General features: G+C 42.2%; 1 protein-coding gene across 1 annotated transcript in view; it reads left to right on the top strand.

The window, feature by feature from the left end:
• The first annotated feature begins 11,885 nt into the window (after positions 1-11,885).
• NWD2 (NACHT and WD repeat domain containing 2) overlaps positions 11,886-17,681 on the top strand; it is a 165,138-nt gene continuing 159,342 nt past the window's right edge. Inside the window, exon 1 of the mRNA XM_081047818.1 lies at positions 11,886-12,171. Within this exon, the coding sequence (XP_080903944.1) occupies positions 12,021-12,171 (151 nt within the window). The 5' untranslated portion in view covers positions 11,886-12,020. The remainder of the gene's footprint in view (positions 12,172-17,681) is intronic.

Here is a 17,681-nt window from a genome sequence, read left to right as displayed (position 1 = left end):
CCTGTTGTAGATTAGTTGACAGTATATGCATGGATCTATTTCTGGGCTCTCCATTGTGTTTCATTGGTCTATGTGGCTGTTTTTAAGCCAGTATCATACTATTTTGTTTACTCTAGTTTTTAATATAATTTGAAATCAGGAAGTGTGCTACCTCCAGCTTTGTTCTTCTTTTTCAAAGTGTTTTGGCTATTCAGAGTCTTTCATGGGTCTATATGAATTTTAGGGTTGTTTTTTCTTTTTTTCTCTAGTAATGTTGGCAATGATTTGTTGGATATGACAAATCCAAGAATAAACAAGTAATAAACATCAAAATGAAAATCTCTTCTGAGCAAAGGAAACAATCAACAAGCTTACAGAATGGGAGAAAATATTTGTAAACCATATATCTGATAGGGAGTTAATATTCAAAATACATAATGAACTCATAAGACTCCAGAATAATAATAATAATAATAATAATAATAATAATAACAACAACAACAACAATAATAATAATCCAATTAAAATATGGGCAAAGGACTGAATAGACATTTCTTCAAAGAAGACATACAAATGGCCAACAGGTATATGAAAAGATGCACAACATCACTAATCATCAGGAAAATGAAAATGAAAACCACAGTGATGTATCACCTCACACCCATTAGGAAAGTTACTATTTAAAAAGCAAAGATAACATATATTGGCAAGGATGTAGAGGATAGGGAATCCTTTTGGTGGAAATGTAAATTGGTAAAGTCTTTATGGAAAACAGTATGAAGCTTCCTCAAAAAATTAAAACTAGAACCACCGTATGATCCAGCAATCCTACTTCTGGTTATAAACCCAAAGTAACTGATATCAGGATCTTGAATAGATATCTGCACTCCCATGTTTATTGCAGTACTGCTTGTAAACAATAAACATGTTTACTGTTTACTGCAATACAATAGCCAAGATATGGAAACAACTTAAATGTGCATCACTGGATGAATGGATGAGTAAGATGTGATATATACATGTAATGGAATATTATTCAACCTTAAAAAGGAAGGAAAGCCTGCCATTTAAAACAATGTGGACAGACCTGGAGGACATTATGTTTAATTAAACAAGCTATGCACAGAAAGACAAATACGATATGATCTCACTTATATGAGAAATCAAAAATAGCCAAACTCATAGATACAGAGAGTAGAATGGTGCTTATCAGGTGCTGGAGGTAGGGGAAAATAGGGAGGTGATGGTCAAAGGCTGCAAAGTTCTAGTTATGCAAGATAAATGAGTTCTGGAGATCTAGTATGCAGCACAGTAAATATAATTAACAAAACTGTGTATTATTCTTACACTTACGAAGGAGACAGATCTTATATTAAGTGTTCTTAACACACACACACACACACACACACACTCACACACTCACATACACACACACACATAAAAAAGAGTGCAGGAAGAAACCTTGGGAGTTGATGGACACGTCAATGGTCTTGAAGGTGATATTGTATACTAGCTCCAAACTCATCAAGTTGTATACATTAAATATATAGAGCTTTTTACATGTCAAACATACTTCAATAAAGCGGTTTAAAAGTCCATTGTTTTAATGAAAAAGAAGTATCACAGAAGTCTTTGCAGCAAAGGACAGTTTGGAGGAATACTAAGATGTCCCCACTTATATGAAGAACATGGCAATTCTTTCTTGACAGTGGGGGAGGAAAGGAATCTAGATAATGTTCTGCTACTTCCAAAGACAAACTACCACAATAGTTTTCATTTTTATTTGTTATTAGTTTCAAGTATACAAAGCAATGTAATAGTTAGATGTTTATACCCTTCACAAAATGATAACCCCCCATCTACTACCCCTCTGACATCATACCCTTATATAACTATCACAATACCATTGACTATATTTCCTGTGCTGTACTCCACATCCCTTGAATATATATATATATTCAATATATATATATATATATATATATATATATATATATATATATATACATATATATGTGACTATATATATTTAATTATAGTTGACATTCAATATTATTCTACTTCAGTTTCAATTTGACTTTAATATTTCTGTTAAGGTATGGTAACTTACTAGAAGAGTGGAAAGATCCACAGGCAAACAGATCCACAGGGAAACATCAATTAAAACAAACACAAATGTGTTTATTCTATTATTCTGCAGACTACTAACTCCTAAAATAGAGTTCAAGGAAGAGTTGGTCTGTCTTCCATGTGGCCTGAACTGTGGGTTAACCATATTCCACCATGAATATTAAATACCAAAGAAATGTGTATGTGTGTGTGTGTGTGTACACACATGCAAGCAGGCGAGCGAGAGAGAGAGAGAGAGAGAGAGAGAGAGAGAGAGAGAGAGAGAGAGATTCATGATACCAAGAGAGAACTATGGATGTCACATCGAAAGACAATAATGTCTTTTTCCTAAGGACATTTCTAATTCCAGGTTCCACTTTTCCATGAGATTCAATTCTATTCCTGCCCTGTGTTCTGTAATAAAATCTTATATTTTTAAAAGAAATTTCTTGTTGGTTTCAGTTATTCATCACTAAAAAAATCTTAACTAATAAAGAATTAGATCTGTATTTAGTGTCTTTAGAAATGTTATGTACAACTATATTTTATAATAAAACACATATCATACATATATAAACAAACATAGATTAATATATTACATTTTTATAAAAAAAAGCTACACCACATTTATTTTGAGGGGAAGAAAATAAGTCTCCTAAATTTTAAATTCACTCCCAATGCTCCAAATGATAGCACAATGACCTTCCCGTACCTATCATGAAATGACAGTTGAGAATTTAAAACTTGTTTTTGAATCATTTGACTTGTAAATTTTTTAAATAGTTTTTTACTTTTCAGTTACAGTTGACATATAATATTATATTAGTTTCAGGTGTACCGCATAGTGGTTGGACATTTATGTAACTTACAAAGTGATCACCCCAATAAATCTAGTACCCATCTGGCACCATAATAGTTATTGCAATATTGTTGACTATATTCCCTATGCTATACTTTACATTCCTATGACTATTACGTAACAACCAATTTGTACTTCTTAATCCGTTTTCCTTTTTCATCCAGCCCCCCAAACCTCTCCCATCTGACAGCCACCAAAATGTTCTCTACATCTATGAATGTGTTTCTGTTTGTTTATTTATTTTGTTTTTCAGATTCCACATACAAGTAATATCATATGGTATTTGTCTTTCTCTGTCTGAATTATTTCACTTAGCATAATACCCTCTAGGTTCATTCATGTTGTTGTAGATGGCAAGGTTTCATTCTTTTCTACGGTTTAGTAATATTCCACTGTATGTAACACTTTTTCTTTATCTGTCCATCTATTGACAGATCCTTAGGTTACTTCCATATCTTGGGTATTGTAAATAATGCTGCAATGAACATATGGATGCACGTGTCCCTTCGAAATAGTGTTTTGGGTTTCTGTGAATAAATACCCAGAAGTAGAATTACTGGGTCTTTCTTTGTCTCTTGTTATAGCCTTTGCTTGAAAGTATATTTTCTCTGGTATAAGTATTGCAACCCCAGCTTTTTTTTTTTTTTTATTTCCATTTTCATGAAATGTCTTCTTCCATTCCTTTACTTTTAGTTTGCGTGTGTGTCTTTTGATCTGAAGTGAGTCTCTTGTAAGCAGCATATGTATGAGTCTTGTTTTCTTATCCATTCAGCCACCCTATGTCTTTTGATAGGAGCATTTAATCCATTTACACAGAATTAATTGTTGGTAGATATATAGTTATTGCCATTTTATCATTTATATTTTTAATTTTTTTTTCTTGTTCTTCTTAAAGAAGTCCCTTTAACATTTTCTGTACTATTGGTTTGGTGGTAATGAACTCTTTTAGTTTTTCCTTGTAAGGGAAGCTCTTTATCTGTCCTTCGATTCTAAATGATAGCCTTGCTGGGTAGAGTAATCTTGGTTGTGGGTCCTCGATTTTCATCACTTTAAATATGTGAATCCCTTTTGGCCTGTAAATTTTCTGTTGAGAAATCAGCTGACAGTCTTATGGGAGCTCCCTTGTAGGTAACTAACTGCTTTTCTCTTGCTACTTTTAAGATTTTTTCTTGGTCTTTAACCTTTGTCATTTTAATTATGATGTGTCCTTGTATGGGCCTCTTTCGGTTCATCTGTTTGGAACTCTGTGCTTCCCTGGCTTGTGTGTCTATTTCTTTCAATAGGTTAGGAAAGTTCTCCATCGTAATTTCTTCAAATAAGTTTTCAATTGCTTATTATCTCTCTTCTCTTTCTGGTACCCCTATGACGTGAATGTTGGTACATTTAAGGTTGTCCCAGCGGCCCTTTAAACTATCCTTTGTTGGGGGAGAAGGAGTTCTTTTTCCTTTTTTGTGATCTGATTGGTTGTTTTCTACTACCTTATCTTCCAAATTGCTTATTCCATCCTATGCTTTATCTAATCTACTGTTGACTCCCTCTAATGTATTCTTCCTTTCAGTTATTCTTTATTTCTGACTCATTCTTTTTTATGGTTTCCATCTCCATTTTTATGTTTTCTATCTCTTTGTTGAAGTTTTCACTGGGCTCACTGTTCATCTTTATAGCTAGTGTTTTGAACTTTGCATCTGGTAGATTGCTTGTCTCCATTTTGTTTAGTTGTCTTTCTGGATCTTTGTTCTGTTCTTTCATTAGGGGCATTTGTCTCCTCACTTTGGCTGCTTCCTTGTGTTTATTTCTATGCATTTGGTAGAGCTTCTATTCCTCTCAGTAGAGTGGCCTTATGTAGTAGGTATGCTGTGGGACCCAGCAGTACAGTGTCCCTGGTAACCTGAGCTTTGTGCTCCAGGTATGTCTCTTGTGTGGGTTGTGTGTGCCCTCCTGTTGTAGTTGAGCATTGATTGCTATTGGCACATCAGTGGGTGGGGTTGACCCTCAGGCTGATTGGTTGTGAAGACTGGCCATGACTGCAGTGGAGGAACTGCTGTGTAGTGGCTGACCCTACAGAGTAACATTCACATTAATGGGGCTCTGCTGCCTTCCAAGTCTGCCCTTTGGGTGTGTTATGTATGGAGGTAGTTTGGTGGTGCTCTGGTGTGCTCTGAAGCTGGCCACCTGGTGAGTTGTTTCTGGGGCCTCTTGGGAGGTGCTGTGGTACAGGCCAAGGTCAGCTACTGCTTGTGCCTTTACCGGGCCACTTGATATGAGCTACAAAGTGATCTGCACATGGTTGCCACTTGTGCTGGGCTGGAAGGTGCCTGGGAGAGGCTAAGGTGCGAACTGAGGCCGGCTGCTGCTAGTGCCATGCTTGAGGCTGCTTAACAAATGGTATAGGGTATGCCAAGGCCAGATGCTACTTGTTTGGGGTTTGTGAATCTTTGAGAGATTTTACAAAAGTCCAGAGCATGAGCTAAGACAGACCATTTGTATGGAAAAATCACTGGAAGTGGTTTAGATGGACCTGAAAGTTGGGTGGGGCAGGGTCTCAGGGAATCGCCAGGGCAGGGAAAATGGTGTTAGCTAGGTTGATGGAGACTCAGATATGGCACTCAAATGTGTCTGCACGCTGGGAGGGTAGAGGGCTCAAGAAAGGAACAGTGACTGCCAGCAATTCTGTCTGGGAGAAAGCTGCCACTCCTGCACTCTCCCTGAAGCCAGACAATTCAGTTTCTCCCTGTATGTCCCTGGCACCTTTTGAGCTGCTGCCCTTGCACTGGAGCTCAGAGCAAGTTGGTCTGTCAGCAAGTAAGTTTCTTTAATAGGAATGCCTGGGCCTCCAGCAGCCCTTTGTCTCACTTAGCCACGATCTCTGCTGGTTTTCACAGCCAGAAATTGTGGGGACTTCTGTCCTCAGCACTGGAACCTTGGGCTGGGATTGTGGTGTAAGACTCATTCCTCAGGGGGGACCTCCACAGCTAAAATACCCCTCCCAATTTTTAACCATCACACATGGGTGTGGGGCCAGCCCCTCCTACCAGTCTTGATATGGCTTCTTCTGTATATCTGTAGTTATAAGACTTTTGTGCAGCTCGAGTTCAGGCAATTTTCAATGATGGGTGTTCTGTAGTTTAGTTGTAATTTTGAGGTGGTTATAGGAGGAGGCAATCACAGCATTTACCTACTCACCATCTTGACAAGACCCTCACTATTCTGTAAATATTTTCAAATCTTAAAAGCTATCATAAATGACTGCCTATTCTCGACGTTGAATGAAATGTATATAATCTGTCAATTTCTGTGTATTGTTTTGTAAATTTCAATAGGATAATTTACATTATTGATTGGGGACCCAAGATGTTGCATAGTGAAACTATAACTATTCAGGCTAGAGGACTATGATAGGGGTCATAATTTTGTGAAGAAATAATGGAATTATGTTTAGAAAGGCTGTGATAGAATTATCATATTAAATTTTTGCAGGGAAAATATCCAGGGGAAACACTTTGTTCCATCAAAGTATTTTGGAAATAAAAGTATAATCAACATACATTTAAGTTCAACACTGTTCTAGCTAAGTACAAGCATTTAAACAACGCTTTATAATTGTTTATAATAATATAATAATTGACCTGAGCATTATATTTAAGATATTCGGGCCATGTCAGCATGGATTACTGTAAAGGAAAGGTTTTTCTTATTTATATGGATTTAGTGTTGCGTGGTAGGAGGACTCCATCTAATATCACAGTGTTATAAATCTGGTTCACATTCTAGCTTTGCCTCATGCTAGCTATCTGAATTTGGACAAGTCATTTAAACTCTCTGAGACTCTTGCGCTCATCCACAAAACTGAGCTGTTAACAGAATTAAAAGGTATGGAATTTAGCTTTTCCTCAATAAAAATACATAAATCCATGTAAATAGGCAATGTAGCTAACATTGCCATCCAAATAGAGTGTTTTATACCCTGTATTATTTGGTTTGCCTAACAACCAGTATACCTTTTATAAAAAGGTACAAATGGTGTTCATCAATTTGGCCAAAGGGATCTTGTTATAAGTTGGTGGCAATGGGTATTTTTTAATTAATCTATGGTTTGGCATTCAGAGATCTAGTTTTGATACTAGCTCTTCTATCCACCAACTGAGAGAACTTGGACATGCCAGTAAAATCTCTTGATCGACTTTTTCATATTAAAAAAAATGGTTGGGGAATATAGTGAATGCAGAACCTACTTCACAGGGTTAGAATCAAGATGAGTTAACATGTATGAAAGTGCTTTGTAAAAAGCAATTCTCCAAATAAGTATCAGATGATAGAGCAGGAGAGAAGAGGATGTTTAAAGGTACTGTATTTGAGATTACTGTCATGAAGGGGAAAAAAAACTTGGCAATCATAAAACAAATCATTTAATTTAAAAATATGATCTACAAATTTTTATTAAGAAACCAACCTTACTTTCTTCCACTTGTGTGGTATGCATAGTGCTCTTATAACAATGTGACTGTTTAGAAGGTTGTAAGAGGCAGACTGATCAAAAAAAACATTAAACAGATTTGGAAGGGGGTGGATATAAAGTTAGCATTTCTGAGTCATGAAAACATCAGATAGCAATTTCAGAAAGGTGTAACTTTATTTAAAACTGAGCTGCTGTGAATTCTATCATGCTGCAGACACCTCTGACTCAACAATCTCTGTTAGCATATTGTTATGCTGACAAATTCTCACATAAACTGAAAATTTCCATTTTGTAAACAAGTAAGTGGGTTCCTGATGTTCTGGTTTATATCCTGAGAACAAACTTTGGAAAGTGGAGTCCTCACTTGAGTGACCCTGATAACCCATTTGTCACATTAGCAAAGCCAATTTAAATATTTATTACTCAAATCAGAGAGCCACTATGAACATTAATGTAACATTAAGTCTGATACTCTTCTTCAAGTTTGGGAAACACAAAAACACATCATTGGCTCCCTTGGCTAGATTTCCTGAGATAGTTAGAGTAGCATGGTATGTTAATTTGGTCAATTTTCTAACACTAGGGACTCTATTTCCACTTCTATCCACAATATGACAAATATAGAACACTGATCCAGAAGCATCTAAGCCAGGATATTGGACAAACACACATGTGAGTGTATATGCAGGCAAATACAGATTGGGTGATGGAGCTCCCTTCTGCTGGGGCAGAGACAGTTACAGTGGCTCTGGTTATTTTCTATGATCACCACACTGTCATCTCACCAGAAGGAACTGGACATGTGATACAGCCATGCTGATGGGTGAAAAGCAACAAGCAATCTCAGGGAAGGGAAGTGGGAGAGGTATATTTACATATCATGGACTTTAGAACAGGCCATTTGCACATACATCATAATGATGATAGGAGGTGTTGGTCCCAGACCAGATGCAGTAGGATTAAATGAGATGCCTTTTAAAAGCTTAATATAGTATCTACCTTACAGATGCTCAGTATATCAATATTATTAGACATGAGTTTTCCTTCCTCCTATTTTATAAAATTACTTTGTGGGAGGGACATTATTTTTACATCAAGGGGAGGTGGGTTTCATTACCACAATGTCCCTTCTAGCTCTATGAGTAGGATGAAACTAGCAGTAATTTTACCTTTGAGTAGCCATTTTATCAAGGTCTGGGACCATTGTTTTATGAAGATAGGACACCTTCTGTGGTCCTCTGGCCTGCTAGTTGGAGTAAGGGAGAAGATGGAGAAAGGAATATAACTGTTTTTTATCACAATCATGGTTCCAAGCCCATTTTCCATGTACTTTTATCTTCCTGTTTCTAGATGCTTTATTCAACAAACTTCAGGGATGAAGTGTGTTTGCCTGCGGTCTTATGGGAAAAGAATAGGACCCAAAGAAAAGAAAGAATTTGTGTTTGTCATCTGATCAACTTACTACAAGTTGGAAGAGTCTAGGCATGTGTGACCTTGTAGACATAGACTTTCTTTCCTATTTTGAAAGCAGAAGTAATTACTAACCTTCCACAAATGTGAACACAGGCCTGGACATCTATTTTCCAGGTTACCAAAGATGTCATCAAGTGCCAGACCTGAGCAAAATTCAAAGTAGAGGCAGTATGTTGCAGAGTACAGAGACAGGGGCCACAATACCTGCATTCTGGCTCTAGCAGTAACTAGTATAGTTATATGACCTTGGACAAGTCATTTCTCTTTTGTGAGGCTTGGTTTTCTAGTGTATTAAATGGGAGTCATAATACTGCGTTCAATATTTACTGAAGAGGAGAAATGTTTGCAAAGTATTTCAAAGACACATAAAAACAAAGGTATAAGTCAGGGCCTGCCTTCCACATTCATGCCTGCTCTTTCTCTTCCCTTTGCAGTTTCTCTTTCTGTCTCTCTCTCCTCCCTCCTTTGTGTAGCCAGCAGTTCTTTAGGGTAGGAAATAAATCTAGTTAATTCATAACAAAGTGTTAGAACCATGGGTGATTCTTCTCTTATGCCATCTGCATGCTAATGAATGAATCTCTGGCTCTAGGATATCAGATGTTAGCGAGAGAGGATGGAAAGAGGTAGAACTGTGTGTGTGTACAGGGTGGGTGGGTGACCTGGTATCCTTAGGTAGAACCCTCTGAGATAACTCACACAATAGCCTGCTCTACCTGATGCAAAGCTGGCCGTGCAGGGAGACTTTACAGCATGGGCCCATAGATAATGTGAAATTCTCTCTGCATCCTTGGTCTGGAGTCAAATTGGCAGATGCTAAACTTTGGCCTGTCTAGAGCAGTTAATTAGGTTACAAAGGCTGCCAAAAATTCCGAAGTCATCCTAAGAAAGTGCAACACTTTGTGATCCGAAGCAAAAGTCAGAAGACACAAGTATTAATCTAAAGAGAGAAACCCCAAATAAATGGGGGTGGGGGAACAAGGAAGGCAAGTCCTTGGCAATCGGGCAACTCCTTATCAGTCTCTTATAAACAACATTGAGATCATCATAAAGTGGTCCTGGCTCCTCTCTCCACTAATAAGTATTGTATATTCATCAAGGATGATACTGTAATAGACACTATATATTCATAACCTGTTCCAGAGCTCTCAGTCCATACCTCCTGGGATATCAGGAGGTCTTTCACAGACCTCTTTCCTGCTGGAGAACTTCCCACCTGGGAGTAATGGGGCTGGAGAGGCGAAGGAGATAATTTGCTAAATGGAATCAGTTGAACAAATGCCTGGGTATGTTCAGGGCTTTTTTATTGGTTGCATCAAATTATTACAAAGTAGGAACTGCTGTTTGTCCCCTGGTTCTCAGTAGTGCAGAGGCAGACTTAAAAACCTACAGACCGAATTCTTCCCAAAAGTTTACCCCAGAAAGTGTGTTGCGGATGCCGCGGTCTAACAAAGTAAACAGCAGTGCCTCCGACTTCACTGCCACCAGCAGGACCCAGGAGAAGTGCAGGCCTGGAAGGGGCAAGGAGCTGCCTCCTGAAACCCCAGGTGACAGGATGAATCTTGCATCTGAGCTGCCTTCACCCTGCGCCTTCCCACACCTTGGCCAATCTCAAAAATTTGGAAAAGCCTCTCTCTTCCTCTCTCAAAGCAGGAGTTCCTGCCCTTAAGCTCAAAATGAGGGGTTTGGAGACCAAACTCCAATTGAAGATCCAAACACTCCCTCTTCCCTTACCCCAGGTCTCCCTGCCTGTCCGGGGATTTGCAGTATTTCCATAGATACAGTGGAGTGTGGCCCACAGATAGCAATTTTATGGCTGGGTCCCTTTGCATCTCACGTCACCCCGGACGTGGAGCAGACCCTCTCGAGCCTGGCCACCTTAGATCAGCGTCAGGTGGAGCCGACTCACGCGTTGAACGCACTTGGAAAAGCGGCCCAACGCCAGCTCTGGCCTCTCGCACCCCGCCCCACCTGCATTTTGCGAGCCGATGCTCAGATCAGCGCCCACCGGGGCCCACACCCATCCGCCCGGTCCTGGCACTCGCCGGGCGGCGCGGAGCTTCCGGCGTCTTCAAGGCCTGCGCGGGCACGGAGCCGTGGGGCTGGAGGAATGGCCTTTGAATGCGCCCGGGTGGGAGCAGAAAAGGACCCCTGGAGCCTTAGGGCCCTCTGGAGGGCTCCCCGCGGAGATCCGCTCTTGGAAAGGTTCCGCGACCACGCGGCTAAGAGCACGTGAGCGGCGGGGCTTCGCTATAAAAACCCCGGCTCTGCTGCGCGTGAGGAGCGGCAGGACACGGCCCCCTGCGCCACGAGGGACAGGGCGGCGGTGACACTCCGTCCCAGACGCCGGAGCCGGTCCCGCGTGTGGATGCGTCAGACCCTAGGGTCCGGCCCCCGGTGCCTGCGTCTAACTTTGAGTTGGGATTCCCGGCACTTAGGCAAAGAGGCGCAGACGCGGACACGCGTGCGTTCCCGAACATTCTCAGGGCTTCTTTGACCTTTAGGAGAGGTGGGGCAGTAGCAGGAATCTCCGGCTAATTTCTTCCCTGTCCTCCACCGAGGAGACAGCCGCGGGTGCGCGGGGTCGTCCTCCGTGGAGCCCCGGAAGACCGTGGGCGGCCCGAGGCCCCCGCCCCCGCAGCCCTTTACACCGGGGGGTATTCCTGCGCGCGGCGACCGGAGCTTCCGATACACTCCAGACGCCTTTCCTAGACAAAGTTTGGGCTGCTCTCCTCGCGCGCCACGTCCCCGCCTCCTTCGCTGCCCCCTCCTCCCGCGGAGCACGCGGGCAGGGAGATGGTCGCGGACTCGGCGACAGGCGCGGGCGCTTCCCCACGCAAAGGGGCGCCGCGCGCGTAGCCGCCGCCACGCTGACCTCCGGCTCCCGGCGGCCGCTGCTCTGAACTCGGGCGGCGAGGGAAGGCGGACGCCCCGCGGGGCAGGAGGCGGCGGCCGCAGGGGCTCGAGGGGCCGCATGGCCGCTCTCCGCCGGCCGGGGGTGTGCGCCACGGAGCTCGCCGGCCGCGCCTCGCGCTCGGAGCGGCTCTGAGCCCCGCCGCCCGCGGGGATCGACCTTGCTGCTCTGCGGAGCCGCGGGCAGGGACCCGAGGAGCAGGAGGCGCGGCGGAGACAGTCCTCCACGGGGCGATGTGGCCGGCCGGTGCGGGCTCCAAGCTGCCCTGTCCCCGGGACTCTGCGCTCCGGCGGGCGGCTTTCTCCGGGAACCTCACCGCCCTGCCTTCTCACCTCGTGCCCGCCGGCCGCAGCGTCCGGGTCTTCGTCAGCGCCAACCCGGAAGGTAGGTCCCGCGCTCGGAATTGTCGGTCTGTCCATCTGTCCGTCCGCGCGGCGGGAGCGGCGGAGAAGGACCGCCGCGCAGCCGGGCGCGCCGGGCGTCTCTGCGCCGCCTTCCTCCCCCTACAGCCTTGGCTGCCCCGAGCGCACGGGAATCTCATTTGAATCACTTTTATTCTCCCTTCACTCCATTCCTCTGCCTGCTGACTTCTCCTAGGACGCCCCGTTCTCACCCCATGGGTTAACTCCGCCGCGTCGAGCTAAGAAACGTCCCAGGCATTAGCAGATCCTTCTGGAAGCTCCGACCGGCGACTGCCACCCGCTTTCCCTTTCTTTTAGCTGTTTCTTCGCTGTGGTTAACGCAGACGCAAGTAGTAGCTCTTGCTTTCCGTTCCGCGTCAGGTTCCCGAATGGGGGCTCCCTCCTTTGCTACGTGTGCAGACCCAGGTGAAGTGTTCCTTGAGCCTCGCCTCTCGGCGGGTGCAGTGGTACCCTTTGCCTTGGGGGACCGAGGAGACAGACCCCTGTGAACCGAAGGCCCGTGGAGGTGGAGAGGAAACGACCCCCGGGGTCCCGGGACAGGCTGGCGCTCACCTGGGCGCTGGTTTCGCGGTGAAGTGCCCAGAAGGAACCCATCTCCACAGCTGGGTCCCGGCTTGACCTCCCCAGTACAGAACCTGGCCTTCTCAGTTGTGTTGCTGCTTAAGGCTAGGCACCTGGATGGCGGACGCTAAGTGAAAACTTGTTGAGTATTGCATTCCCAAATCACAGCGGCTGAGCGCTGGCTGGTTAATTCCTGGCTCGTTACTGCTTTTGCAGTTCTCAGTCTGAATGTGAACTTTCATCCCCAGTAAGTGAAGCAAAAGTAGGATGCGTTTGACTTGAACTCGATGAAAACTGCAGGAATTGCTCTTTTCTAGAACAATAAATGCTCAGCTGTTAAGATGAGTTTGTAGGAGATCAAATAGATGTGCGAGATCCGAGACTTTTTCTGCACTCTAACACGCCTAGGGTCTGACAAAAAAGTAAAAGGAAAAAAGAACATTGACGCTCAGTCATTGGATAGAATCATTGAAAACCCAAGACTGGTTGCCTTTTAAAAGTAAGCAGAGAAAACCAACAACAATTACTTTCTAAAAAAATTTGTGTTTCAAAAAAAGTGCTAGTAGGAATTTCAGGTAAAGCTCCCATCATGACAAGGGGCTTGAGGAATTACTTACATCGGTAACCCACTAATTCTAATTAGTATTGCAAGGACTTTGTACATTTTAGGGGGGCAGATTGGCCTTTTATCAGTGCATGACTCACTTTCACGGGATTTAATAATTAAGGAGGCTTTTAGGAAGCTACAGTACGCTCTTAAAAATTCTTTTATCTCAAATATGTCTTCCAGGATTTTTACTTAAATCTGGATAAGAAAACCATGGATATATGCAGCCTGTTTAAGGACTTAAGAAAATCTGCAACTTACGTTTCCATTGTTGTTTTCAAAACTATTGCTAAAACATTTTTAAAGTGTTTGAGAGAATTGTGTTAGAAAATGTTTAATCTTAAAATTTTCAGTTCTCCTGAACTGGAAAAAAAAATCTCATTAGAAGTATCTCATCAGAAATTCGCTGATGTAAAACTAGCTAAATTGCTATTTTCCTGTAGATAAATTGCCTCTAAAATACAGTGAAAATTCTGTTAATATCATTGATAATTGTTTGTTAAATTTGGACTATCTGGGATAAAAACCAATGATAATGAATTTGCATCGAGTCAGCTAAATATTGAATTAACATTCGAGATTAATGTAACTTTCCTTAAGCCTATTCACATGATTCTTCAGATTCTCTAGTTTCTTGAAATAAAAGCCTTAGCTTAGGAAAGCAAACAGGAGATAGTTGCTGATCATGCCTTTTGGTCACTGTGTGAGCTGAGCAGCTTGCACATTGATCTTAAAAGACCAGGAATGTGAAGCTCACCTGAGAAATTTCAATAGGACCAGGATGTCAGATTTTGTACAAGTTGGACAGTTGAAGATATGTTGAATAGAAAAAATGGAGATGGATATTTTTTAGGAGCTGAACGTGAAGCCTTGCAATCTTGGTAATGTTCTGTCAGAGGCAGCATTTTACCATGAGACCTTTATGGATACAATTCAGGAAGCAAATGGTGTTTTTTGGTACAGTCCAATATTGGATTCTTGGCCAATACTCAAGAGCCTCTCCACTGTCAAATTAAGACAAAGAACATCATCTCATGCGTTCTTTTGCAAGCGGAAGTCCAATTTATGCTCTAAATAAAAGCTGCTTTGTGTTAAACTCATAGCAATACTTTTAAGATTCCATTCAGCAAGGGTCTGTTTTAATAGGTATTGCTTTACAAGGCTGTATGGAATTTCTCTGCCGGTAATAAAGGTAATGCGTGTCTTTAGAATGGAAAAGTTACTTTCCCATATTTTAGCACATTCAATATTTCTTTAACTTTTTTTTCCAATTACAGTTGGCTTTCAATGTTATTCTGTATTAGTTTCAGGTGTACACCATCGTGGTTAGACATTTATATAACTTACAGAATGATTCCCCCAGTTAGTCTAGTACCCATCTGACACTATACATAGTTATTACAATATTATTGACTATATTCTCAATGCTGAATTTTACGTCACCATGACTATTTTATAACTACCAATTTGTACTTCTTGATCCCTTCACCATTTTTACCCGATCATTCCATATTTTTATGTTGATTTCCATCCTCAAACCCTGTGAGGATGGTGGACCAGAGTGTTCTCTCTCTGATTTACAGATATGAAAACTGAGGCTACACCAGGCTGTGGTACTTGCCTGAACTCATATGGTAAATTGAAACAAGGTAGAACCTGCAGAGAACTCAAAATGTTTCTCTTGGTACTCTTTGGCCCGGGCTAGGTTCATGCCATATTTCTGCAATACATCTTACACCTATATGGACAAGAAAATAAGCTAGATGTAGTGGTTTAGTGTTGTCCTTACTCTTGAAGCTTGACAGCCAGGAGAAGTTGAGTAGTAGGAAGGGAACATGGCTGCCCTGACTCACTTCACCTCCACCAAGAGGTAGCCTTAGGGGCATCCAAGGGAATTTCAGAATGTTCTGAACTCTAATGGACGTGTTTCTGTCCAAAAGCTTGTCTGCATCAGACCAGTCCTTACCAATGAAACTCACTGGAGAACCAGTGTGGGGGAGGCAATAGCATTGTCCCAGATTCTCTTACACGGATAGTCCCTGGACTTCATCTAATCCCACCTCCCATTCAACCTTTGTGGCATCTTTATTAATCTTTGGAAGTTTCCTGGACATTTAGTCACTGTCTCTCTGCCAGAATGGCATTTGCTCCTCCTTGGAACAATTCTAAAACACATAAAATCTTCCACTGTGATTAGCCTGAATTGTCCATGAATATGCAGAGGAGAGGAGCCTATACAATTCTCTATTATTGGAATTCAAAGGGGGCCTGATAAATAATATTATTCTTCCCTGCCTCAGTTCTTAACCAGTTTAGCTATAGCAGTCTTAGGTCGGGCTGCTGTAACAAAATACCATAGACTGAGTGGCTTCAACAACAGACAGTTGTCTCTCATTAGGTCTGGAGGCTGGAAAGTCCAAGATCAAGGTGCTGGCAGATTCGGTTCCTGGCAAGGAAGAGTCCTGGTTGTCAGATGGCCGTCTTCTCACCATGTCCTCAGGTGGAAGAGAAAGAGAATGAGCTCTGGTCTTCCTTGTTCTTCTACGGAGACCTCACTTTCATGACCACCTTCATGACCACATCTAAACCTAATTACCTCCCAGAGACCTCACTCCAAATACCATCACGTTGGAGATTAGAACTTCAACATATGATTTGGAGGGATACAACTATTTAGTTCATACCATTCTCCCCCTGACCCCCCAAATTCACATTCTTCTCACATACAAAATGCATTCATTCCATCTTAACAGCTCCAAAAGTCTTGACGTGTTCCAGCATCAGCTCTAAATTCTAAAGCCCAAAATCTTACTTAAATATCATCTAAATCAGATATGAGTGAGGCTCTAGATTTAATATATGGGTGAAACTCCAGATGTGACTTATTCTGAGACAAAATTCCTCTCCAGCTGTGAACCTGTGAAACCAGGTAAGGTAGGTGGTTTTCAAAACAAAATGGTAAGACAGGCATGGGATAGACATTCTCACTCCAAAAGGGAGACATTGGAAGAGAGAAAATATGAAGGGGCCCAAACAAGGGGAAAACCTAGCAAGGCAAATTCCATTATAACGCAAGGCTCTAGAATAATCCTCTTTGGTTTGATGCTCTGTCTTCTAGACCACGGGGGTGCAGCCTCACCTCCGTAGCTCTGTGGGGAGGGAGTCATCCACCAAGGTTCCAGGGTGCCCTGCTCCTAAGGCTATTGCCAGAGGCCATTTGCCCTTTTGAAACCCGGATGATGCTCTCCCACACCTTTGAAACCCCGATGATCTCCAAATCTTCTTTGGGGTCCTTCTTGATGAATAGCTCACATTCACAGCTGAGGAGCAATATGGTCCAGTCATACAGGGTCTAAGAAGTCTGACAGCCTTCCTTTATTTCATCCTGTCTGTTTCCTTCAGTTCAAACTGGCCATGGTTTACACCCATACTAATTTCTTGGTCAGATGGTTGTGCAACCACCTTCTTAGTGTTCTCATCAGAACAAGCTTTTTTGCATTATGGATAGGCTTGAGAATTTCCCAGGTCTTTGAGTTCTGGTTTCTTTTTGCTTAACAATTTTTTCCTCAGTTCATCTTTCTCCTTAAGCAGTCAGGAAGAACCAGACCACTCCTTGAATGCTTTCTTAATCTTCTCAGCTAAATACCCAGTTTCGTTGCTCACAAGTTCTGGCTTCCACAGAACACTAGAACAGGCTTCAGCCAAGTTCTTTGCTACTTTATAACAACTTTCGTGTCTCCAATGTCCAGTAACCTGCTCTTCACTTGTCTGATACTTCACCCGAATGGTCTTTACCATCCATTTTCTGTTCATGAGGATTTATGTATTCTCTAAGGAGATAGAAACTTCCACTACAGCTCTACTCTTTTTTTCCTGAGTCCTCGTCAGAATTGCCCTTAATGGTGCCTTCATGGCAATGTTGCCTTTTTTATTTTAGCATGTACCTCAAAACTCTTCCAGCCTCTACCCATTAACCAGTTCTAATGCTATTTCTACATTTTTAGGCATTTTTTTATGGGAGTACCCCACTTCTCAGTGCCAAAATCTGTCTCAGTTTCTTAGGATTGCCATAACAAATTACCACAAACTGGGCTTTAAACAACAGAAATTTATAGTCTCATGATTCTGGAATCCAGAAGTCCAAAATCAAGGTGTCAGATGAGTCATGCTCTTACTGACTAGGAAAAAAATATTTCCTTGCCTCTTCCTAGCTTTGGGTGACTCCTGACAATCTTTGGTGTCCCTTGACTTGTTGGTATATCACTTTGATCTCTGCCTGCATTGTCACAGGGAAGAAGGCCATG

The sequence above is a fragment of the Rhinolophus hipposideros genome (assembly GCF_964194185.1).
Source record: "Rhinolophus hipposideros genome assembly, chromosome: 1".
Lineage (NCBI taxonomy): Eukaryota > Metazoa > Chordata > Mammalia > Chiroptera > Rhinolophidae > Rhinolophus > Rhinolophus hipposideros.
Note: the sequence above shows the minus strand (reverse complement) of the source record. Positions and strands in the feature narration are given on the sequence as shown.